Here is a 25,438-nt window from a genome sequence, read left to right as displayed (position 1 = left end):
ATGGTTTTAATAGACCAAAAATGAAATGGATGAAAGGAATGCTTGTCCTTTATGGTTGCCAGAAAAAGTAAATATTGTCTACAGACATAACACAGATTTCTTTTAACCAAATTAAATATGGTCTATAGCAAAGCAAGCAATCTGTAGAAATGTATTGTTATGCTGCTGTTACAAACTATTTACACTGGATAAAAAACAAGTGTCTCAAAGCCAGCTTTAACCCTAGTTGATTACTGTTACGATTCTGTGTATCTTGCCCTTACCTCCTTTTTTTTTTTTGCTATGAATCAGCCATTAACAAGGTTAAAAAAGTGAGCGATCACAAAACACATTCTGTGCAGTAGAGAAAAATGACTCCCTTCCAGATCACCCAGCACAACTACACCACCACTCTCCTTCGAAATTTAAGGAGGAGTTTATCCCTTCCCTGCAGGCTTTTCCCATGGTTGACAATTTGTCTCTCTGATTTTCCTCACCAGGAATTCCCTCAAAGGTAAGACCTGGTATGAAAATATACATTTTAAGTATACATTTTTTTAACAGAGCACATTTTCTTTTAGGAGTACTATGTGCTGTCTCTGCTCACAGTAAAAGTTCATCAAATAAATATCTGAAGGAATCAGCACTGTGCATCCAGTTTCACTTTCCAAACAGAAAGTGGTGTGTCTGCTTTTAGCATTGGTATGAGGCAGAGACTTGATACAAATCCAACTTTGCTAAGATCATGAACAAAGAAATCCCACCTAATTATAAAATACTTGATTAACAACTCAGCCAAACAAAGGGATATGTTACTCTACGCCAAAGCTATTTTCTGAAAAAGTCTTCACCACTGGTTTTATAATAGACATACAGTACAGAAAAAATGTTTTGTTATTTCTTTTTCTTTCAGTTTTTGGAAAGAATTTATCAAGATAGTTTGTCCATTCAATCAAACATTGCTCTGCTGTAACAACATTGTTCTGAGTTCCCTCTCTCTTTGATCCTCCTGCCTGTATTTCTCCTCTAATTTTTGTTTTTCTGAGTCCATACTATAAAAAGAAGAATCTGTGCTTCTCCTGATCTTCTCAAACTGACTGAAATCTGCCACATACTTTCCATTTGGAGAGAGAGAAACCACAGGCACGAATTCATAACCCCAGTGGATCTCGTCAGGTATGTAGGAAGTCCTGCTTTGACAGACAGCACTGGTGGACTCCACTGTGGCATTCAGGAGCACCACAAGCTCAAAGTCCTTATCCTTGAGATTTTGAGGTGTGAGATCTCTTAAAGGGCTGCTTTCATCCAAAATATGGTAGAATGTTAAAGGCAAAATGAGAAATGGGCTTTCTGAAGAGGAGTCAACATTGAACTTGACACTGGCTTGATTAAGCAGGATTCTCTCCCCTTCTTTGGTTTCGTATGTCTGAAGAAGCTTCCCAGAGAGCTGGCACTGTATTAGAAGGCTCTTCCTCATGTTTGCTACCCTGATCACCAAGCAAAGTTCTCCGTTGTGTTTAGTAATGACAGCACAGTGGCTGAACTTAATAGTTTCTGCCCTTTTTTTAGGTCTTGCAATTTTTGCCAGAAATGTGCCTGTGATGAAGATCTCAATCAAGGTGGTGATAACCAGTTGGGCCACAAGCAAGAAAATGGCATGTGGACACTCCTCTGTAATGAAACGAAATCCATAGCCAATGGTTGTCTGTGACTCCAGAGAGAAGAGGAATGCCCCTGTAAGAGAGTCTACATTCTTGACACATGGCTCCCTCTTTGAGGTGAACTTGTTTATTTCTAAGTCTCCGTGAAGGAATGCAATGGCGTAATAGATAACTCCAAAGAGGAACCAGGTCATAACAAATGTAGCAGCAAATAAGGTGAGTTTGTACCTCCACTTCATGTCTATAACTGTAGTCCACAAATCTTGAAGGTAGAGTAGGTAAATGCCATCAACTTTGTCTATGCGTACATTGCTGTGACCGCTTTTGGACATCACACGGGGCTTGTGTGCCTTGAGTGCAGTGCTGATGCCTCCATTAACCAGCGGGACGCGGGACATATTAATCTGAGTGGCTTCCATCCTCACTGCTTCAGTCCTAGGGAGAAAAGAAAAGAGTTACTTAATGAAATCAAATCACAAAACTTGTTCTGAAAAGCATTTGAAAGTGTTGAAAAATAGAAGGTACAAGCATAGAAGTTACAATCTGAACGCATGAGTAGTGAATTAAAAGAGCTGGAATATAAAGTTTCTCCTGTAAAATAGCTGACATTAAAAAGAATTTAGTATTATATATTGTCAGAAAAAAAAAGAAAAGAAAAAAAAAAAAGAAAATATTCTTTGATTCTGGTGACTGCCAAATATGGAGAAGTAGATTTCTTTTCAAATAGCCTGCAAAAGAAATTCGATCAAGCTGAAATTTTATATTAGTACTTTATTTCTGTAAAATACATTATTTTTTTCTTACGTTTCTTTAGAGAAGAGGCTCTTTTTAACTACTGCAAAAGTTTTCTTTAGTGCCCTGAAGAGAGACATCTGATCGAAATTAAAGTCGCGTCAGTGCTTGGTTTAGAATGCAGATCCAGTACACCACCTCTGTCTCTTCCTGTGACAGAGGCAAAATGAGCCAGACCAGCTTTCACTCTGAACAATTAACTTCCACAAGTGATTTACTCAGTCGGATCTGATTCCGTGTCGCAAACCTACAACTAACCTACGGGGAAACAAAGCAGACCTGAACACATCAAAGTCGAGTTTCGGAAAGGAATATTTACACCTAAAACGCTTCAAAACTGTTTGTACTCTATAACACTCTGACTTCAAGCAGTCTAAGGAAAAAAAAAAAGAAACGGCAATTCACAAAGTCAGCATTCTTAGCTGTGGGCCCTGACCTGTGCGAACCCAGCAGTCATTGGACCATCCGACTTCTGAAGTTTGTTTATTGTGCATCAGTCCGGATGGAGAGTAAGTGTGAGGATACTCAGAACTGAACAAAGCCCTCAGAGTCAAGCAGAACAGTGCCTGTGCCAGTTTGATGAGGCAAGTAACAAGACCCGGCTTGCAGCACTAGACAGTGGTTACATAGAGCAAGGACAGTGCATGTTATAGAAGTTTCCAACAACAAAACTTCCTGCTGAAAACAAAACAAAACAAAAAAACAACAAAGAAAAAAAACATCCCTTGCATCCTTTGTGCTTTGGCAGGTCATTCAAAAAGCATTGTTTTGTTCCATTGTTTTCTCAGAAAGAGTCTTAAGTAAGTGAATCGACGTTGTGAACCATCAAAAAAAAAAAAAAAAAAAAAAAAAAAGAACGTCTTCCTTATAGCTACTTAAAAGAAATTTGCAGGAAATACAAGATATATTTGTGGTACACACATGTGCCAGCCCAGGACAGGACATCAGCATAATTGCTCACTGAAGTACCTTTCCTGTTATGTCAATTAAAGAGAATTTTTGTATGACTATACCCATCACACTGTTGCAGGTTTTCTGGGAAAGGGTAATTAAACTTAATGCCCATTAAGACCTGTAGCTCATTCCTCGTTCCTCTTCCATCATCCAAGAGCTGTTGACATGTACCTATATACCTGTATCTATAGGAAAGGAATGTAGCAGTGATCCCAGTAGGAGATTCCCTGTGTGACAGTCAAATCAACACAGCATGCACAGCATGTCCGGATAGTAAACAGGAAAAAACCTTCAAGTGATCTAAAAAAGAACAACGGAAGGAAATGGCGGTGGGGGGGAGTGGGGTTAGGGTGGGAAGGAGCATACATGTAACTGCTTTTTAGATAAACTCAAAGTGAAGCGCTACTGTCAGTGTGGTAAATGCACATAATCTCCAATGGGAAATCTTTTAGGAACATATATGTCATTTAGTGAAGAGGCACCTTTTCCCACACTGAGCCTTACTCTGGATAAGCTACAGACATCAAACGTGTGAAAAAGTCCATCTCAAAACAAGTATACCTCTTCCTCTCAAGATCACTTCCCTGTAGCATTACTTCCAGTCACAAACGTTACTATGCCCCCTGCTCAGCCTACCTGGACCCTGCTCCTGGGACCATGCTCCCCAGGGCTGCTGGCTCCTCCTCCTCTGGAGGTTACCAGGACAGGGGCAGCAAAGACTCCACCTTTCCTCCTCAGTGCTGCAGCTGGTGGGCTTGAGCTGGTAGGGCAGGAACAAGGCTTACAGGCTTAGCTCAGAGCAGAGTTCATTGATTAGGTTCAAGAGTGGCCCAAAGCAAGGGGTATGTGGGCACTGCACACTGCACTCACTGTACATCTACCATGTCCTGGACACACGGGCTTCCATCTGCAAGGCAGACTGGACATGATAAGATCAGCTCTGCCCTACATGTGCTGTGACACTGATACTTCCTTGGTGTGCCAGACTTAGTAGGGATATTCTGTACTGTTCATCTGCAGCACCATCAAGCTCTATGGTTTCAATCCATATGATAACCTGGTAAGATTTCTTATCTGTGCCTCTTCTTTTCTCTGAAATGTGATGTTTCTTCTCTGGGAACCCTGACCAGAGAAAATCTTGATGTTGCCTCCTACCACACTTCCAGAGCTAGTAAAAGTTACCTAATATTATAGATGAGCCAAAGTGCTGTAGCAAAACAGTTCCTCCAAGAAGACAAGGAATAGAAAGGTAATTGCAACGCAAAACATATTTCCCGGGACTGTGCTTCAATTCAAAACCAAAGACATTTTTAGTTGTGCTTCTTTAACATTTCCATGCACAAAGTCAGTCTCCATATGTAGGGATAGCATGGCAGAACCATTAGTTTAGAGTCTGGCTGTGTCAGAATTTCCCTGTCATCTTTAGTGTTCTTCCCAGTCTGTATTTCTGTATGTGACAAAGCTACTTGCCTTTAGAGTGATTTCCTGAAATGGATTCCAGGCAATTTCTGGTGCTTTTTTTAATTGTAGCATTTTTTGTTGTTGTTGTTTTTACTTCCCTTATTGTTATTTTTTTCTTACATCACTTTTTCCTGTGTGATCCTAAATTCTTTTAGTGCTCCTTTCCTCCCCAGAGAAATTCATGTTAGTTTCCTTTCCCTGCAGAAGTACTTCCCTTCTTCTCTGCCGCACTGATACGGGAAGAGCGGATCTGTCATGCTGCCTCTGAGCAGCACTGCCCCTGCTGAGGCCCTTCCTTATCACTTACAGCAGCCAGCAGGAGTCATCTGCGGGAAGAAATTGTGATGAAGCCAGAAGTGGAGTAAAACCAGGCTACAGAGATTTCTCCCCTGCCATCCACTTCCCCACTGCTTTCTAGCGAATCAATCAGTGGCTATCCCAGAAAAAATGATTAGTGGGTTTTTGTGTACAGGAGCATGACTTGTTCAAACGGCCTCAGATGTTTTCTTGTTTTCAGATCAGATATGCTTTGCCACTTGAGCAACCCCCAAACACCCCTACACACTTCACTGCCACTCTGACACAGGGCAATATGTAAAACACACAGCATAGCATTTGCATTGCTTTTTCTCATCCCACCCTTTCTATAAGCACCTCAGATATACTATGCCCTAACAACTCTTCCCAGCAACTCAGCTGAAATATTTTAGTTTGTTTTATTTCTACCATTTTCCCTGTAAGTTAGAAAGCACATCTACCACAGTTATGCAAGCAAACTAGTCTGAATAATAGTAGTAGTATATATTTTGAAAATAAAAGAACATTTTCTGTCTGATAGCTAGCTGATTTTATGCTGATAAATTATTTTGTGTTACTTAAAAGAAAAAAACAAAAACACAAACAAACAACAAACAAACCCTAAAACTGTATCTGCAAATAAAAGTGAATTGAAGTACAGTTAAGGAAACAGATACTTCATGGGAGAAAATGAAGTAATCTCAGGCTTGTCTAGTGCTCTGATGTCCTGTGGATTACCTCTTTTCCTCTCCTTTGGAACTGCCAAAGGAGACTCCCCATCAGAACACATGCTTGTAAGGGAATTTAGTGCAGACAAAATCAATAAAACAGAACTACATACCAAACCACCAACCATGAATACCTTGATCTGAAGGTAATTTCAGCAGCCAGCGATATAACAAGTATATTAACTCTGCTTCCAGAGACCACATTATCAAGAAGTGAAAGCCAGCTTGCATGCACAGAAAAATGTTCCTGTTGCATGAAGCCAGATCTGCTTGTGCAAGATCTCTTTTGGCAGACACAAAGGATTAGAAGTGTACAGGAGCATGACTTGTTCAAACGGCCTCAGATGTTTTCTTGTTTTCAGATCAGATATGCTTTGCCACTTGAGCAACCCCCACACACCCCTACACACTTCACTGCCACTCTGACACAGGGCAAAACTTGCACTGTTTTTTCAACCAGCAAAAACCATTAGCAAGATTGGCATTAAAAAAAAAAACAACAGCAGGGCAGAGGAAAGAAAACATTGAAAAGAAATACATAATCTTCAGATCTTTCCTAGGTACGATGTGGTTCAGTAGGTTAAAAAAGTCCTTCCTGAATTCTCAGTGCTCTGCCTAGCATGTATACCCTCCTCTTTTTGGGCTGTGGGAGCTGTGGGAGACACGAGGTTCTGCTGTGCAGTCACCAACCAGAAAAATCCTCCTCTGTGTCTGATTTCTGGAACATGAAAAAAAAGAGAGAGGGGTAGTAGCAGTGGTTGTGAAAGGATGCTTCAACTCCTCTACCAGCTGCCACTGCAGTCAAACAGCCTTCATCAAAGAGTCCTTCAACTCAGGTAATGACCAACACTTACTTACACAGCAGAAAATAGTGTTAGACTGGGAATTGATCATAGTGTGAATGACACTGCCTTTAAAAAACAAATCATAGATCATAGAATCATTAAGATTGGAAAAGACCTTAAGATCACCCACAACTGTCAGCTCACTCCCATCATGTCCACTGCCCATGTCCCTCAGTGCCACATCCACGTGGCTCTTGAACACCTCTAGTGATGGTGACTCCATCACATCCCTTGGCTGCCTGTGCCACTGCCTCACCGCTCTTTCTGAGAAGAAATATTTCTTACTACGCAACCTGAACCTTTCCTGATGTTACTTGAGGCCATTCCCTCTCATCCAATTTCTGTTACCTGGGAGAAGAGGCTGACCCCCACCTCTCCATAGCTTCCTTTCAGATGGTTGTAGGGAGTGACAAGGTCTTCCCTGAGTCTCCTCCAGACTAAACAATCCCATTCTCTTAGCCACTCCCCATAAGATTGTACTCCAGACCCTTCACAGCTTCATTGTCCTAAATAAACTCTTTTTGATTTTTTCCACAAGACCAGAATGTAACAAGAACTGTAAATGTAACCTCAAATCAAAATCAGATCCCGACGCTGTGCATTTAGGTCCATACACCTCCTCCTGGCCACTCATCAGCACAGCACAACCCTTGGATGGTGACACTCAGGAGCAGGTGACAGTGGTGGCACAACAAAGCCTGCCCAGAGGCCTGAGTGCTGCAGATCTGATTGCACAGGAGGTTGAGATTTCCATCACTCACAGCAGGTCCAGGGGCCATCACTGACAGACCAGTATTAAGAAAGTAAAAACCCAAATGCATCTCTTTCTCTCCTAGGCAGCCTGCCTGACATCTGGCCATAGGAGATGAATTTTAGCTGAAGAAGTCATGTTACACTGTTGCTTTGTAGAGATTTGTACAGGAATCTTGTTCTTTCCAAAGGCAGGATGTGAGGCTTTGCAGTAGCTATTGATTTACACAGATGAGCCTTGGAAACTACACTGATGCAAGAAATAGGAAAACAACCAAGTAGGAAGAGAAAAGGCAAGAGATTACTCAAAGCTTATTGAGGTTAACAGAGAAACTCCCAGTGATTTCACAGGTCTCTTAATCAGGCCTCCAAGCAGAGAGAAAGCATACACCAATATCTTCCCAACAGCTAGTGCACTGCTGTCTGTTTTTCCTAAAACCTGCCCTCCAGCCTCAACTGCGGGTTCTGCAGATACACAGGGGACTTGGCCGTGCATGGCTTTCCATCTGGAAACCCTCATGTACACTGAAGTATCCTTTCACAAAGTAAGTAAACTGATCACTTTCTGAAACTTTTTTTTGTGTGTGTGTGTGTACTTGATAATATGGTTTATATAATGCAGCTGGAAAAGAGAGAAAGATTCACCAAAAACCTGTTCTGCTCTATTATTTTTAAGAATGTCTTTTCTTCAGTAGTGAAAAATTCAGGACTTTTGAATGTCTCCCTTGCTGGCATATTAATGTTTCAAACTCTCTTTTTCAAATGCTTCATATCACAGGTAAGCATTCAAAACTTCCCTCCGATGTGATGCTTTTCCCACCCACTAACCCTTTCCCTGTTCTTTCTGTGCAAATCTTATGTGGCTCTTTCTACATGAACAAGTCTAAACAGACTTTCATGAACTCATTTTTTTCATTTTCAAGGAGCTAGGTGCCAGAATTACTTTACGAGGCTGACAAGAGCATTACTTTTGCATTCTGCTTATCACACTGATACTCTGTACTTCCATGCCATATTGCTGAAATCTTCAGTCAGCTGTAGGAGCATTAGGTATTTCTCAGATAACACCTCTGGCACGAGTAATCATCTCAGCAAAACCACACAGGATAGGATGATCTAAAGAGAGGATGGGAGAAATCATAGGATGACTTGAGTTGGAAGGGACCCTTAAATGCCATCTGGTCCAACTCCTCTGCAGCGAACAGGGACACCTACAGCTAGCTCAGGGTCCTCAGAGCCCTGTCCAGCCAGGCACTGAATGTCTCCAGGAATGGGGCACCCACAACCACTCTGGGCGTGCCTTATCACATTTAGCAGTAGCAGTCAGTACTAGAGTATCAGAGATCCTGATACCTCCCACTGTCCTGTTTTCTGGGATGTTTTTGGGGAATTTCAGTAGCTAGACTCTGTCTTCCTTTCTCCCTGAGATAATAATCTTTTCTATAAGGTTATGTCTCATTATTTTGTTCTCCCTCCGTTTTGCATAATATCCCATTCCTCTCCTCTTTCCTGCTCTCTGTGAACAGAAGGGTTCAATTTAGTAATGTTTACAGTGCCATCACAGAAATGTGTAGTTGTATCTTCAGAGTTGTTTTTCACAAGACAGCACACTGGTTTATGTTTCTCACGTATCACACTGCAGGTTCACAGCACCTATTCCTGACCTCTCCGTTACATGACTGTTTTTGCAAGGGCTTCCATTTTTGCAAAGTTTCAGCTGTTTGGGATGTTTTGTCAAAACTTGGTCACAAGTAAGCACATATTTTTATTACTTTGTTTACTTAATGTGTCAGTCAAAATGAAACAGCCATTTCCAAAGCCAATGCCAAGAAAATATAGTTTGGAATTTTTCTACATCCATGTTAAAACAGTTGTGGTGTCTTTTTCTTCAGGGATGTTAGTGTGTATGCACTCTTTAGTGCAGAGACTGAGATGCATGATCTCCATGCCTAGCTGAGCACTCTAACAGTTTGGCCAGAGAGTAATCTTGATGCCTTCTTGCTTTCTGGACTTTAAAATTTGCATTGGTGCATTTCAGTGTCTTCATTGGGAAGTATAGAGTCTCCCCATCTCCCTAGTTCCATATTAGTGAATTCTTCTGCAAGGGTGGAAACGAGGGAAAAACTTGCCTCAGGTGCAGGGAGGAGTCTCACCCCCACCTCATTCAGCGGTCAGATTTTGGAACACAAATGCAGTCTGGGAGTGGGGAGAAGCGGAGCAGAGGACACACTGAGAGGAGGTTGAATTCAAGCCAAGGAATGTTTCATTTCTGGCTCATCTTGCTTAGACAGAAGGTAAACACTGAGCCTTTTTGGTGTCCTACAGGGCACACTGTGGCATGCCCAAACACATAACCATTGGGTACCCATCAAAATGAGAGCTAGAAATGGAAGCACCTGCATGCTTGAAGCACTTCCAGCATAAGACAGAAGCTGGGCAGAGATTTTCTGCAGAATACTTTTTCACTTAGTCAACTAAGGCCTACCTAAGTCCTACTTAAGCACTTAATTCCTGTTTTGGGAACTAGCCCTTCCCAGGCCAACTGCTGGAGCTCCTGTGAGAATGTGCTTTCTGACAGCTCCCATTTCCCATTGCCTTCCCCTCCCCTCTGTGAGTATAGGCCACCTGGCTGGTGCATTCCCCAGTGCACTTGGTGGTGGGAAGGCTGGTGCAGAAAAGGCAGCCAGAAAGGCTCTGCTGCTCTTCTATCAGATTTCAGGCGGTTTTGCAGCTTGCCTGGAGGCAGATTTTACCTTTGTTATTCATGTTTATGTACAACTCGGTATAAATCTCCTAGGAATAATCTTACTGTGTAAGCTCATGTGCCAAGCCTGTTTCATGTTTCTGTACACAACCAAGCAGTAACTATGTTTCCTTCCAGTATTCTAGTCACATGGTGGTGACTTTATAACCGTACAGAAAATAATGAGCCTGAACTCGTCTACCATTAACGTTGCTAAGTCTTACCAAGCTTGCAGGGAAGGGAGTCATCTCTCAGGTCAGCTCAGAGCACAGATGTACAGTACTGGGTTACCACCTACGTTTGCTGTGACTGTCATTCCCTGCTCACTACGTGCTGGCCGTGTCCTTGTTTTCTTTCACAGACGGTAAAGGCCAGCACCTTGGTTTTAGTCTCACCAGTACTCACCCATTGCTTCACAAGTTATCATAGAATCACAAAATATCCCAAGTTGGAAAGGACCCATAAGGATCATCAGATCCAACTCTAGGCCCCGCACAGGACCACACAAAAATCAGACCATATGTCTGTTAATAAATACCTACTCCAGCACAGAATAATTGTAGTATTAATAAAGTTAAACTCAGAGCAACAGACTTGCCAACCCGCAGATGGCTTAAAATGTGCTCATTTTGTTTCAGATGTGAGGAAGGACTTATGAGACAGAAAGCTCATCTAGTTTCTTTTCTTATTTGCTCATTTGTTTGTTTATTCTCCCAATTCATTTCTTGGTTAATAAAAATCTGGTCTCATTTAAAAACAAACATGAAACCAAAACCAAAAAGCCACACTTACTGTAGATTTCTAATTTAAATTGTCAGCAGGTGGCTGAAAATAAGTAGTAATTTTTCTAGTCAGGGTAACGCAAAAGGCAGGGAGAAAAGTTAGCATTCTTCTGATTGTTCATAAAAGTTGGCAAAAATGTCTTCAGTCTGCCTTCCCCAGGGCCATTTCTTCCTGTATCTCAGCTACCATGGCTGGTACATTAAAAGTATTTATTAGACAGTAGGGAAATATTTTCAAATTGTTTGGAGTCGCTTGTGCCTCTCATTCCTGTCTTGAGCTACAGGTAGCATTAGACTCAAACACAACTTGGCATTCCAAGTCCCACTGCCAGCCTTGTCTCATTCTCATGAGCAAGAGCATTGGCTCCTGCCTCTATGTTAACTGTACAGTACAAATCCATCCACTGGATGAAGAGCTCTCTTTTTAATCACCATTTGTGATGCCAATTCATTGTACTGTATCACAGTCAAGTTGGGTTTTGTTTTTGCATTAGTCATAGTGCACTGTGGCTCTCATAGCTCAGCGTAGGTGTGGCAAGGAGGTGAGGCTCCCTGCAGAGTGTCAGGCTTCTGCTATGTCAGAATTATTTCATGTGATTTCTGCATGTGAAAGCCACCTTTCTTGTAAACCACAGCACTTCTTTAGCCCATAAAGTCAGAGCTGATACTGTTGGAAGAATGACCTTAGTACCTCACAAAATTAAATTGTTTGCAGTTTTCAGTCTCTATACAGTCTCTAAATCTCAAAACTTAAAAATCAGTCTATGAAACGAATTTTCCATTGAGAAAATCTGCTTTTTTAAAATATGTAAAAGATTCAGTACTGCTGAAAATCATGTAATGGCTGCAAAAGGCAAAGAAGCTGGCAATGGAAAAAATTGCTGTACTCAAAGGTCTTGGTTAAATTTTGATCATCTAATGCCTGATGGGGATAGAATGAAATCTAACTGGGGAAATAACCCATCCTGACCCAACTGGAGGGTGGCCCATATTTCAGTGAAGATTTTCCCTAGTGACCATTTTTGGGTTTCTCTTCCTGTACAGTGTTTTGTACTGCTTCATCTATGCTGAGCAGAGTAATCTGTTAATTAAGCGAGATTTATGGCTTCTTTGCTGGACCAGAACATACAAAAGAATCTGGCCTTGAGATTTTTGCAATAATACAAAGAATATTTCCAAGAAGGAGGGATGGGTTTGTCATGGTTTCATCTTAAAACTCATTACAAGTTCATTTTCTCAGGAAGTTGTTTGGTTATGAAGAATTGTCCTACCTGTGCGAACAAGTTCATGCAGTGGAAAATGTTTTCAGAAAGTGATTCTCTTTAATGCTAGCAAAATGCGGCCTCTGTGAGACAAAGTATGCACTTCCCTTACCCTAACCTAGTGATTTTTAAGTTAGGCATCTTTCTCTCATAGACAAAGCACAAATGATAATACTGACATAGCAGATGCATACAGATTAGTTACTTATTTTTTAATAGTGTATTACTTTGTTGTGAATTACAGTCTGTCCATTATTCTTTTTGAGTTGCACAGTAGCTTCAAAAGTGTTCATCTCTACTCCATTTTCTACTCCAGTCTTTAGAGAGATTTCAAATTGCATCAAGTACATATTTTCACTAAATGTCTAGAACTGCTAAATAAAGAACAAGTTCTACTTGATCTCTAACAAATGTTTGATAGCTACTTAACAAAACAAAAACAAAATAATACAACTTTTAAATGCTGAAAACAAGATGGTGGTACTGCCCCCAAAAATCAAGATGTGATATTTCACAGGCAAATATGTATGTGCTCTTATAGAGAAATCATATGGTCATTTCCACTGTTTAAAACAGTACTTCACGGTATGTGTGTTTGTGTTGTCTGTTCTGTAAATCACAAGCAGTAAATATAAAGTACTGATCTGGGAGCTTCTGGTGCATCTATAGGTAGTAGTGAAATCCTCTTCATTTAGATGTGTTTCCTTTAGTGCTGTTGTTTCCCATAAAAAAAATAAGCTTCTGAACAGCATGTCTTAGAAGCATCTGCAGTGACCAGTGACCACAACCTGTGAGTTTTGCCAGCTCTGCTCAAAGCAGCACAGCAAATTCCCAGATTGGGCACTGATGTTCCCAAAGGGCTCATGCCTTAGCACTAGTTCCTTCTCATCCTCATCCTGCAGCAGTCCCCAGACATGAGCTGCCTCCTCATCAGTCTAGTTGAGGATAGCCCTACACCCCAGGGATGACACCAATAGTCATAGAGGTCCCGTACAACCTTAAAACACTGCACTGGTATATAAACCAAAGGCTTTCACCTGCTACTCTGGAGTGCCAGTTGCACTTTCATAGTGATGTAGGGATATGTATTTTCAGTAATGTCCAAGAGTTTTACTTCATGGCAATTTTCTTTCTTTCTATTTTTTTTTTTTTTCCTGACCAATTCATGGATGTGGTTAACTTAAGGTTTAAAGGCTTTTTCTCACACACACACACACACCCATATATGTTTTCCACTGGAGTCTGTGCTTTTTCCTAGACCCACCCAAATTCCAGTACATAGCTCACTTGTGTGCCAAACTTTCTCTCCATGCAATGAATGGAAAAATACCCTTTTTTCCATTTCTGCACATTTTGGGGAGAGGACAGACAGGGAAGATGGAGGAAAGGTTTCTTGAGTAATTTAGTTATACCTGCTAATTCAGAGCAGAAACATGAGAGAATCCCAGCATTCATGGGAATACTGAAGACTGGAGTGCATGGGAGCTGATCCCTAATGCTTCCTTGAGACTCAGAGCTGCAAATGTGGAGTGCTAAGGAGATTTAAACACTAATAATGATAAGGTAAAAGCAGAGTAAGCAGCTGGCTGATATATGTCTCCTTCTGTTCAAATGAAGTGTTTTGGTAGAACTCTTCTGTGCACTGATATTTTATGAGATGGATAAAACTAATTCAAAAGTTTAATAGTGAGATATATTAGCATCTTTTATATAGAAATGATGATTTTCAGCTGTTTTATTTTACAGTCTTTTTCAGGACATGAGTGTCTCGGTGAAAGTGGTGGGCTGAGAACAAAGGGATCATCATCTCACCAGTAGCCTTTTAGAGAAAAGGCTGCGGGGCCAACACTGTTCTACTCCTATGCTTTCCCTGCTAGAAAGGCACCATTGCAGCTCATGAGGTAGTAGGCCATGGGGAAATGGTCAGTAAAGCTGCAGTTCCATCACTCTATTGCATCTCCAGGGTGAACCTCACAGCCATAATCACAGAATCACAAAATTGCCAGGGTTGGAAGGGACCTCAAGGATCATGAATCTCCAACCCCCCTGCCACATGCAGGGCCACCAACCTTCCCACCTAATGCTAGACCAGGCTGCCCAGGGCCCCATTTGATCTGGCCTTGAAAATAATAATAAAAATATAATATGCAAACACAATGCAAAGCCTTTTTTGTGGCACTCTCTTCCATGTGGATTCTCTGATGTCCATTTAAGTCTAGTCCCCCTTGATTTCTTCTTCTCAGTAAAGGCATTAATAACATCTCTTGGGCTTATAGAGCCACCTACTTTCATAAAGCCTGTTGGAACATCATTTCTGAAGCGTCTGTTCACCTGCCAAGTTAAGCTGAAATTAGGCTGTGGATTTAAATACACGGGCTGTATCCCTTAGTTGTGAGGGAACAGAAATGAAATTAAGCTAGATTAAACTCATAGCTTTTTGCCAAGAAAATGCTATCATTGTACTGAACTTAACTACCACCGTTAAACTGTGAAAAAAAAAAGATTTAAAACTATACATTTTTAAAAGAAAAAGATGCTTCCTGAGTTTAAGTATGAGGTTACACAGCCCTAAATTGTATGTCTTGCAGATAAACTGACAAGGAATCAGAGGGAAAATAATCTTTGTTTTCCTCATTGCTTTCCCAAATTACTCAACCCCTGCCAATTTCCATGACACAGACCCCTCAGTCTGCTGCAGAGACTGTGGCTTCTCAGGGGGAGGAAATAGCATAAATGTACTGATGCACGTCAGTGGTTTTTTATTTTCTCGCCAAACCAAAAATATCAAAACAAAACAAACAAAAAAAAATGCGCTGAGGTTGAACCAAAAAACATTTTTCTGGCCTTTTTCTTTTCTTTTTTCTTTTTTTTAAGCTATTCTGGAATGGAGAGACGGTTTGTTCAAATCGAAATTAAACTTGTTATTTTGATTTTACATTTGTATAGATGTGTGTGTATGTCTAATTTAAATCATGTGAGGAACAAGCTTTTGCCTGACTCAAAAGATCAAATATCTAACTTCCACAAGTCAAAATGAATTTTTCTACTTTTCAGAATTGTTTTCAGACTTCTTCAGTCCAAGAGTCAAAGTTAACATGAAAGCATAAAATCTTTCATCTGATCTTATGGGCATTTTCAGCTGAAAAAGGCTTTTGGAGGAAGAATCCCTCACATCTGTAACTGCAAAGGCCAACTGGATTTCCTAGTGGTTTCAGTGACAAGTGTACAGTAAGTTGCTGTGCTTCCTAGCAAAAGACAGCAGAAGCAACGCCTGTCCACATTGCTGAACTCTGAGAATTTAGTTGTGTAATTCACAAGTGATTTTCCTTTGTTCTGTAGCTTCTTGGGAACCTCTGTGAAAGGTCTGTGTTGTTACATTACAACATGCTTAAAAAAAAAAAAAGCAGTGATAATGTGCCCAAACAACAAAAAAGCCCATGCTAGTGTTCAAAGTCATTACGCTTCCTTATGCTCAAAAGGGGGTTATTTTGCTTATTTATTTACACATACCTTATCTTTACGACTGTTCCTTTATGATCCCATGTCATTTCAAATGCTCAACAATCTTTTACAGTTGGAAACTTGGGAAAGCCCAGCTTTGATCACTGAAAGAATTAGACTGAATAGGACGTTTTTCATGTTCTGTTAGGAATAGTTTCCTAAAACATTCCAAATACCACAATTTTTTTTTTTTTTTTTTTAATTCTACAATATTCAGCAACTTCTACCTTATTTTTTGTACGTTTTCCAGATGCTATGAATTTCAGAATCACTTTGATGTTTTCCAAGCAGTCTGATTTATGTTAAAAAAAAATTACCACCATTCCCCAATTACTTTCTTTGCCTTGTTATAAGACTTGATGCACCAATGAAAATGTAGCATAGCTGTGGAGTCCAGGCATAAAGAATAACTGGGATACGAGGAAATGAACTACATCTCCCACAAGAGATCATTCTTTCAGTGAAAAAAGTCAAAGTTTTTGATCTCTAATATCTCATACGTTTCCTGTAATATTTAATTTTTAAAATGCTCAGTTTTCATTGAAAAAATATGGTGTAACCAGCAGTAGTCATGTATATGTCATTTTAGTGCTATTGACCATTTTGTAGACAATAGTTAAAGATAAGTAATTGCAAAAGTAACTAATCACGACTATGGATATATCAAATTCCAATAGCATATTTCAAATGAAGATTTGCCATTGTTAGAAAGTCCTGGAAACTGTGACTTAAGCAGACAACTAGCAGCTTAATGTCAGTACAGAAAATTCCTTCTTTCAATGCCATGGTGAACCCCTGTCAAACTCATTCTTTCCCAAAGGACATATTCTGCCAAGAGTGCTGCTTCTGCTCCACTCATTGTATGGTTCAGACATCTGGTCTGCAGGCAACTTGATGTCATAGCACCTCCAAAATCTTTACCTCCGTCAACCAGAATTTCAGTTCTTTAATTAGCCATTTTCCAATTAGTGTCTTGTTCATAGTCCTCATCTATCTCATGGATATGTCACTCAAACTTCCAGCATCCAAAAAATGCATTTCGTCTCTACTATTTTGACTGCATTTTTTCCCTTCATTAGTGGAAACATCTCTTCACATTAAGCCTGATCTTTTCACAGCTACTACCCTGGTACTCAAAGCTTATGCCTTTGGATATTTGTTCCTTTCCTTAGGTACCTGGTTCCTTAGGTACCAGATCAGCTCACCACTATCCAAACAAGTCCTTGAAATGCACTTGTTTTGAGAAAAATTCCAACTGTAATAAACATCTGCTTGTCATCGTGTTCACCTAGCAAGTACCAAGTCTGGATTGTATCATGCCTCACTTGCGGTTCGATCTGAAATAATTTAGAGCAGATCTAAAGTTTTCCTATTCTTTGTTCAGCTCACTGCAAAGCATTTTGTGGGACTACAGTATGACGAGAAATAATGTATTCAGATTATAAACTATGTTTTCCCTTAGAATTGATAACAAATGATTTGTTTTCTGGGAGACATCTTTTCTCCAGGAAGGCTCTGGCTACCTTGGATGCTTCCTCTTTATCTGAGTTTTGTCTGAAAGAAACTTGGAGATTTGCTTTTCTTAAAGTTTGCTTGGAAATTTGAGATAACTAGAAACCTATCTGTGAGACAGTAGTTCAAACTTGGTTTCCAAACATCTACCAAACTAAGCTGTTTCTAAAGGTGAATGTGCTGTGAGATCAATTGTTAGGCTTTTAGGTTGAAATTTCTCTCTTTTCATGTTAGCAATCTGAAAGTTTCTGTGTAGTCTGAGCTAGTCCTCTTAAGGCACCAGCATCCATGGAGAGTCGGACACCTGCACTCTGTCTGTCCCTTCTTCTTCCTTCCTGTAGAATGCCCCCGCTTGGAAGGGACCTCAAGGTTCATGAATCTCCAACCCCCCTGCCACATGCAGGCCCACCAACCTCCCCATTTAATACTAGACCACGCTGCCCAGGGCCCCATCCAATCTGACCTTGAACACCTCCAGGGACGGGGCATCCACAACCTCTCTCGGCAGCCTGTTCCAGTACCTCACTGCTCTCTCTGTAAAATACTTTCCCCTGACATCCAACCTAAATCTTCCCTCCCTCAATTTAAAACCATTTCCCCTTCTCCTGCAGTTATCTACCCTTTCAAAGAGTTGATTCCCCTCCTGTTTGCAGGCTCCCTTTAGGTGTTGAAAGGCTGCAGTGAGGTCACCCTGCAGCCTTCTTTTCTCCAGGCTGAACAAGCCCAGATCTCTCAGCCTGTCTTCATAGGGAAGGTGCTCTAGCCTCTGATCATTTTGTGGCTCTCCTCTGGACGCTCTCCAACAGCTCCCTGTCTTTCTTGTACTGGAGGTTCAGACCTGGACACAGTACTCCAGATGGGGCCTGTAGGTGCCCTTCTCCCTGCAGAGCCCTAAGATCTGATCCCAGAATTCTAACTTTTACACAGCTGACAGTTACTTTATCTTACACTTGCAAAACACATCCTGAGAAGTGGCAAGTTTATTTCTTGTATGGAAATCAACTGTTCCAGTGTATGCAAAGGTACACCCACACTTCTTAGAAGAACTCTGGTTACACATATAAATTATATAATACATATGCATATCTTAAGTTGGAATATCCTAAATAAATATATGTAAATCTAACTCATACTGATGAAGCTTTTCAGGTTAAATCCCATGTCAATTGTGTGGCGTGGAATCTAATACAAGATTAAATAAGCCGGTGCACTGTTTCCATCAAACATATAGCTTAGTTACTATAAAAGAATGTATGTACTGAAACAGATGAACAACATTCATCTGTAAAAGCAAACTATCCAGGAATCTAAAACAAGATACAGGGATCTGTTGGTTCTGTTTTACAGGTTCTTGTCAATGACAAGAAATGTGTCAGCTTGCTTGTTGATGTCACCAACTCATACACTGTCGCCATGTCTCTTACCAAAGTGTACATTCATCTTGCTTGCTCTGCAAAAGGTTTCCTCATCCTCATACATACCTTTGCACCTTCAAAAATGATGTCTGGGCCTCCATGAAAATAATCAGCTCTGCTTTTTCATACCCACTAATGTCCTACATCTTTATCACCCCTACTATCATTTTTCACCACCAGTTCCCAATTTTTAGTGCTGCTCAAATATGCTCCTGCTTTTTCCCATGCCTAAGGTTCCAGTCAGCACAACAGAGATAGTAACCAGGTGAAGAAAAGACTAAAGCAGAGTCATTCAAAGCAATGTCTTGTCTTAAGGTGAGCAAAGCTTAAGAACTGGACCGGTTTATTTCTGTTAGAAGCACCTGGAATTTTAGGAACTTGGCAAATTCGAAAACTTTGACTGCTCTTTTCTTCTGAGGCTGGGAAATGAGGATCAAATCCTTTTCCCAGATTTTTTTGTGGATTCCAGTGTTAATGTTTAAGCTCATATAGTAAGTATTACTAGTAACATGCTTAAATCAGTTTCTAGTGAGAACACAAAGGTTATTGACTTCTGTGACACTTTCAGTCTTTATGTAGCAACTTGGATGGTTCAGAAGTTTCTTAAGATCATTTAGAGCAAACAGAAGCAAAAGCTTTTCCTTGAACACTTAGTCATTATTAAAAAGTTCTAAAGATTAGTGTAGCATTTTAAATCTCCCCATCTTACATTTTCACTTTTTGCCAACCAGAAATATATCTGCAAATTCAGATTCTCACATCTACATGTAATAGGAGAATGTATCACTGTGGTCATTCTGCTGCACTGTTTTCTTGGACTTTGGCATATAAACACTATTAATAGAGCATGCTTCCTATCACCTAAGACCTTAGGTAGAAGAGGGATATTTACTATCAATAAGTACTATTCTGTGTCATAATCAAGTCATAGCTTTGGTTATTGTATTGACAGAAAAAGAAATCAACACTAAATTTTAGATATTATTGTTCCAAATTTGTTATATATGTGTTATATATTATATGTTGTATATATGTATATAATGTGTACCTGCAACGATAGAACTGACCAGGAATGAAGTTCAAGGATAAGGCATTCATAAAAACCTGGGATGAAACATCCATAACGCTGTGGTCTGTACTGAGGAAAGGGAGTGAGGTTTGTAGCCTGAAGCAGGCTCACGGAATCAGCTCAGCAAGAGCAAGGGTATGTGGAAAAATAAGGTACATTATTAGGATTCCTGGCAGTATGACAGTTACTGTGTGACACCACCAGTTGAAGATCACCTTCTGGCCTCTGCATTTCCCAGAACAGGGTTAAAGAGCCACAGCATGAACAAGAACCAGATCCGAAGCCTTTTGTTTGCCTATTATACATAGACATTAATGGCATTGTTAGCTTTCCCACACCTGCCGAAGTTGTGTTCATTCACCTCTATACTTCTGGAGGCATTTTACACTGCAGAACATTTCAGTCTTTGATTCTATTTTATGCCTTGACAAGAGCTTTCAGCACCTTTTAGATAGCATATTTCACAATAGGTAACCAACATGCTGAAGGCCAGCACCCATAGTGAGCTGATGTTCACTATGTTAATTTATAACTCACAGATGGAGTCGATACTGTTTAATATCTTTGTAGGCATAAACAGTGCAACTGAGTGCTCCTCAGCTAGTTTGTGGGTGACACCAGGCTAAGTAGTATAGTTGCTACAACAGAAGGAAGATATGCCATTTAGGGGGACTTGAACACGCTTGAAAAGTAGGCCCACTAGAACCAAATGAGGTTCAACAAGGCCAAGTGCAAGGTGATGCATTTGGAGCAGAACAATCCTAAACCTGAGTACAGACTGGGAGAAGAACTACTTGAGAGCAACCCTTGCAGAGGACTTGAGTGTTCTGATGGACAAAAGGCTTGATACAGTCCAGAATTGTGTATTTCCAGCCTCAAAGGTCAAACTGTATCCTGCACAAGAGGGATGGCAAGTGGGGAGAAGAAGGGGATTGTCCCCCCTTTGCCCTCATTAGGCTCCATCTGGAGTACCACATCCAGGCCTGGGGCCACCAGCCCAAAAGAGAATGTAGAACTGTTGGAGCAGGTCCAGAGGAGGCCACAAAGATGATCAAAGGACTGGAGCACCCTTCCTGTGAAGACTCTAAGGGAACTGGATTTGTCCAGTCTGGAGAAGGCTCTAGGAAGACCTCACTGCAAATTTCCAGTACTTAAAGAGTGCTTACAAACAGAAGGGGGCCTGACTTTTTGCACCGGCAGATAGTGGTAGGGCAAAAGGGAACTGTTTTAAACTAAAAGGGAGGAGATTTAGGTTAGATTTCTTCCTTATATCTCAACACATCAGAGGGTGTTGAGGCACTGGCAAAGGCTGCCCAGAGAAGCTGTGGTACCCCATCCGTGGACCCACTCAAGGCCAGGTTGGATGGGGCCCTGGGAAGCCTGATCTGGAGGATGGCAGCCCTGCCGATGGCAGGGCAGTTAGAACAAGATGATCTTTAATGATCCTTCCAACTCAAACATTCTGTGATTCTATTAGCTTTTGACCTAATCTTAGCTAAAGAGAGGTTGTAATTTAAAACCATTAAGCCTGAAACAGGCAAGAGGCCAACCACCATGTACCATCAACACCACCAAGTATACATGTTAATGAGGCCCAACAGGGTAATAAAATAAAATTCTGCCTTAAAAAACTCTTTTTTTTTTTCCATCATAGGTTTTGCATATTCATGAATATTTTGTTGTCTGCCCAAGAAGATTAATTAGAATTTTGAGTGTTCTGTATCAATCAAACATCTCCTCAAATGTGTTGATATATCTTTTTGTGAATGAAGACCAGCCTTGCTCAAATGCTCTGAAAGTCACAGAAAGCACACCTTTTATCCATCACTGCACTAACTGTGGTTTGGCTGTTTATTGTGGGGAGAGAAGACTGTTGATAAGTTGATGTTGAAGTGTTTGAGAAAGGAAACTTTCTGGAAGCATTATTGCTAGATAAGGTTGCAGGAAACTGAAGCCTGTTTGCTTGGGTGAAAGGTAGGACGGCAGTTCAGAAGAGAACAGCTGGCCTAAAAATTAGTGGGAGTAAGGAAAGGAGTAAGGGTAAGAATCTTTGAGTAAGATAATCATTAGGCAGAAAACAAAAAGCACTTAAGCAGTTACGAGTGATCAGAAAATTACAGAGAGACCTTTTGTTGAATTGTTTCTTTTTTGGTCAGGCTGTGTAATTCAGGTGAGAATAAAGGGAAATTTTCCCCTTTTCTCTTGATCAGTTCATACTAAGAATATTCCTATGAAGTCATCAAAGCATGTATGCCATTTCCTATATTGTTTCATTACAGATTATGATAATTTATTCAATAGACAAACATGTTTATCATATAGCCTCAATCCAAAAGTGCCAATTTTAGATAAGGAAAAGTTCAAAGTGTACAAGAAGAGAGGTATCCTGCAAGCTACAGTCTAACCAAGAGTGAATCACCTCAGTTAAAGCAATGTAGATTAAATTAATCTAATCAGGCTATACCATTATTCCAGTTAATACTTATTTTACTTTATCACTTTTGATTTATGGAGAAAATGTGGCATATCTAGTCTCCCTAAGCATGGACAACTCTATCTGACAATCTCTGTGAGAAAAACAAACCCATAAGGAGTCAAATGAGGTTTTAAGAGGCACTAAGCTTCTGTTCCTAAGCTTTATACTTCTCCTTCACGTTAAGAGTCAGCTAAAATGCAGTATAGCCTGAAGGTCAAATTGCAGGAGCTAGTTTGAACTGAGTGGAATAAAGACATCTTTAATCAAGAAGCCACCCTGAGAGTCAAGGGAAAGGCAGCACACTCTCTTGCCTGAGCAGACACAGTGTCGGGAGAGAAAAGGATTTGTAACATAATGTCTAGATTGAAATGAATCACTGAAAAATTAAAGGATAGTGGCACTGACCACTGACACCAGTGAAGCAAAATGGATCACCTGAGTGTGGAGGTCAAAGGGATTCTCAAGCCTAAAAGCTTGCAAGGCTTCCCAGTATTTCCAATGGTTTTTGGCAGACACAGGAATTGCATAGCACCACAACACTTCCCTGAGATATGTGCTGGGTCCAACCTGTACCCTAACAGTATGATTTCAGCCTTTCACCATAGACAGACAAGGTTTGCAAAGGGATCCACTGGAAAACGGGGGTTTTGTCCCCTTGGGTAAAAATTACTGCAGATATCTTATCCCAAAACATATGTCTACCCTCTTTCTGTCCAAGTATTTATTTTGCCTAGTAAAGGACAATAATACTTAGAACATTCATGTTGTCTCGTTACTTTTCTGCCTAAGCATGACTCCTAGCTTGCCATGATCCTCAGAGTGTGCTAATCATACAAAGACAGTTTCATACTCAGGAGGTGAGAAAGATGCTATGGTTATTACTAGCCATTTTTGTTCCTTCCTCCAGCCCAATTAGTAACATATCCACTGTTTTTGGCTGCCATACATGTGCATTTCACACACTGGAGCTAGACAGATTTAAAATGAGCAGGCGGTATAATTCATGTACAGCCAGTACAAGAGAGCTTCCTGTTTCAAACTGTGCCCTGTTGCTCCCAAGAGCATGTATGCATTTTATGCCAAGCTATTTACCAAATTAATGAAAAAAAATACACTGAATGCTAAAATGAGCTTCAAGCCTATAGTAACTCATTCAGATAAGTCATGAATGTTGTCCCATTCCAAGGGGTTAGAAACAGCTTGGCAGGATAGTTTTCAGACATTTAACATTTAGTGCATTTGTTTGGACTGAAGAGCTTACCATTAACTGCTTGATGCTCCAGCCAATGTTTTGTTTGGTTTGGTTTGGTTTTCTTATGTTTATATACCCAGGACAGCCAACAAAGGTAAAGAATTTTTCCCTCCATAGATTAAAAAAAAAAAAAAATCTAAAAAAAAGGAAAAAAAGGGGAAAAAAAAAAAAAAAAAAAAAGAAAGAAAGAAAAATATCATCTTGTAATTAGCTTTGGTTTTCCTGGAAGCAAACTAAATCAAAATTTATTTCAAAAATGTTCTGAGGTTCAGCATGCAAAACAGTTAAGTTTCTGTTTTTCTTGGCCCCTCACAAGAGTACCATCTGGTACTTCACAGCTTTGGTTTCTACCTGTTCCCAAAGCACACAGCCTGTCCATGTAACCGTGTGTCTTAGGAGAAGGAGAGAATAATATTCCAGACTTCTTAAGTGAAATCTGGACAAACAAATTTCAGCTCAAATCAGGACTGTATGTTGATGACTTGTTTGTTTCATTGCGTGAGGAGCCAGGGTAAAAATGAACTATTTGTTTTCATTTGAAACTCTATAAAAAGTAACAGGATTGAAGTATTATTGTATGTATGCTGGAAGACTGAAGCCCAAGTCATCTGCTGCTGTTTTTGTCTCTAGGCCATGCCTCATTTACCAGGATGAAATTCTTGGGGAAGTTTTTGGTCTCGTCTACACTCTGCTTTACAAAAGCAATGCCAGTATAACCAGCTGCACTAAGTTACATTCCAGGCTTGCTTCCCCCCTTCTATAAGCTGATTACTAGAGAGTGCAGAGAGCATAGTGACATTTTACAACAAAGGAAATAAAGAAGACTTATCTGTAGTAGCAAGTTTTCCCCTTTTCCTTCTAATTTTGAGAGAAGAAATCACAGCTAACAATATCACAGGGAATGCAGACAAAAGGTTTGGCAGATAGGTACTCAGACACTGTAATCAGAAAGACCCTAGCAATGCCTTAACTGCAGGACAGCTAAAGGCAAGTGCGGAAACAAGTTTAGTTGAAAAGTAATGTAGATCCTCCTGGTTCACAAAGGAAAACCAGCTTTGTTCCTTTTTGCAGTCAGCACATCATGGAGAAAAAAGGGAACTTATCTGTAAATCTCTTTAAAGCATGATCTCTATGAGAAAATAAAAAGGAAGCAAAAACAAGCTACACTGAAGTAGAGAGGAATTTTCAGCACGGGCTCAGACTCTGATTACTGAGGATAAGCCAAACCTGTTGTAAACAATAATGCAGTAATGTGAAGACACATGCAAAATTTGGAAGAAAATGCATGATGTTCTCCAACTCAGACATGTTTACATTCCTTGTAGCTACCACTGAAAACTTACATAATCTTTTCTTATACAGATAGGTAACGAGGACTGGATAAAGTTCTAGGCAAGTTTTCCTAGCATGTTAACTGAAACTGATTTCTGCACTGAAAAAGAAACAAGAACTGGCTGAAAGACATTCAAAACATAAAAAAAAGCCCCCAAAGTGCAGTGTATTTCTTTAAGAAAAAGTATCTGACAGGCAAGTATTTACAAAGTTAGATCCAGCCCCCCTGCCCAACACAAAAATATCAGTCACATGCATTACAAACCTTACATTCAGGAGCTTGCACTAGTGGAAAGACCAAACCAAGACAGCTTTTGCTGTATCATTGCTTAACTGCTGTATCTCCAAGTTCACAAGATAAAAGCTTAAAAACAGATTTTTCTTCTACAGACAGTTTCTAAATTCTGAAATAACTTTAACAAGAAATAGGAAAATAACCTACTCATTAGCTTTCATTTCCAGTCAGTATCCATAGTACAGTTAAGCATGTATGCATTTTTGATAAATACCTCTTACCTGTAAAAGAGCAATGTTCAGATTCCTTACTAGATGTTATCGTCATGACAAGTCAAACAATCTTTTTTATAAAAGGTTGGATGTCTTTTCAATAAAGCATGTGTGTACAGT

General features: G+C 40.2%; 1 protein-coding gene across 2 annotated transcripts; it reads right to left on the bottom strand.

Moving 5' to 3' along the window:
* On the bottom strand, positions 1-25,438 carry KCNJ15 (potassium inwardly rectifying channel subfamily J member 15). Of its 2 annotated transcripts, none has more exons than XM_031612562.2 (2): positions 25,328-25,438; positions 1-2,075 (listed from the first exon to the last, which is right to left on the bottom strand). In XM_031612562.2, the coding sequence occupies exon 2, from the start codon at positions 2,057-2,059 to the stop codon at positions 932-934; it is 1,128 nt and encodes a 375-aa protein (XP_031468422.1). In that variant the 5' UTR covers positions 2,060-2,075; positions 25,328-25,438; the 3' UTR covers positions 1-931. The 2 variants fall into 2 exon arrangements, with proteins under 2 accessions (XP_031468422.1, XP_090000217.1); XM_090144091.1 differs by lacking the exon at positions 25,328-25,438 and adding an exon at positions 2,445-2,875.

This window comes from Phasianus colchicus, chromosome 1, assembly GCF_987193195.1.
Source record: "Phasianus colchicus chromosome 1, bPhaCol1.hap1.1, whole genome shotgun sequence".
Taxonomy (NCBI): Eukaryota; Metazoa; Chordata; class Aves; order Galliformes; family Phasianidae; genus Phasianus; species Phasianus colchicus.
The sequence above is the reverse complement of the archived record's forward strand: the minus strand, read 5'-3'. Positions and strand labels throughout refer to the sequence as shown.

Bases quoted from the DNA above. Each gene is read 5' to 3' on its own strand.
- KCNJ15 (XM_090144091.1), bottom strand. From the start codon at position 2,512: ATGTCTCTCTTCAGGGCACTAAAGAAAACTTTTGCAGTAGTTAAAAAG. The intron at 2,076-2,444 runs GTAAGAAAAAAA...TTTTCTCCCTAG, and splicing joins AGCCTCTTCTCTAAAGAAAC to GACTGAAGCAGTGAGGATGG.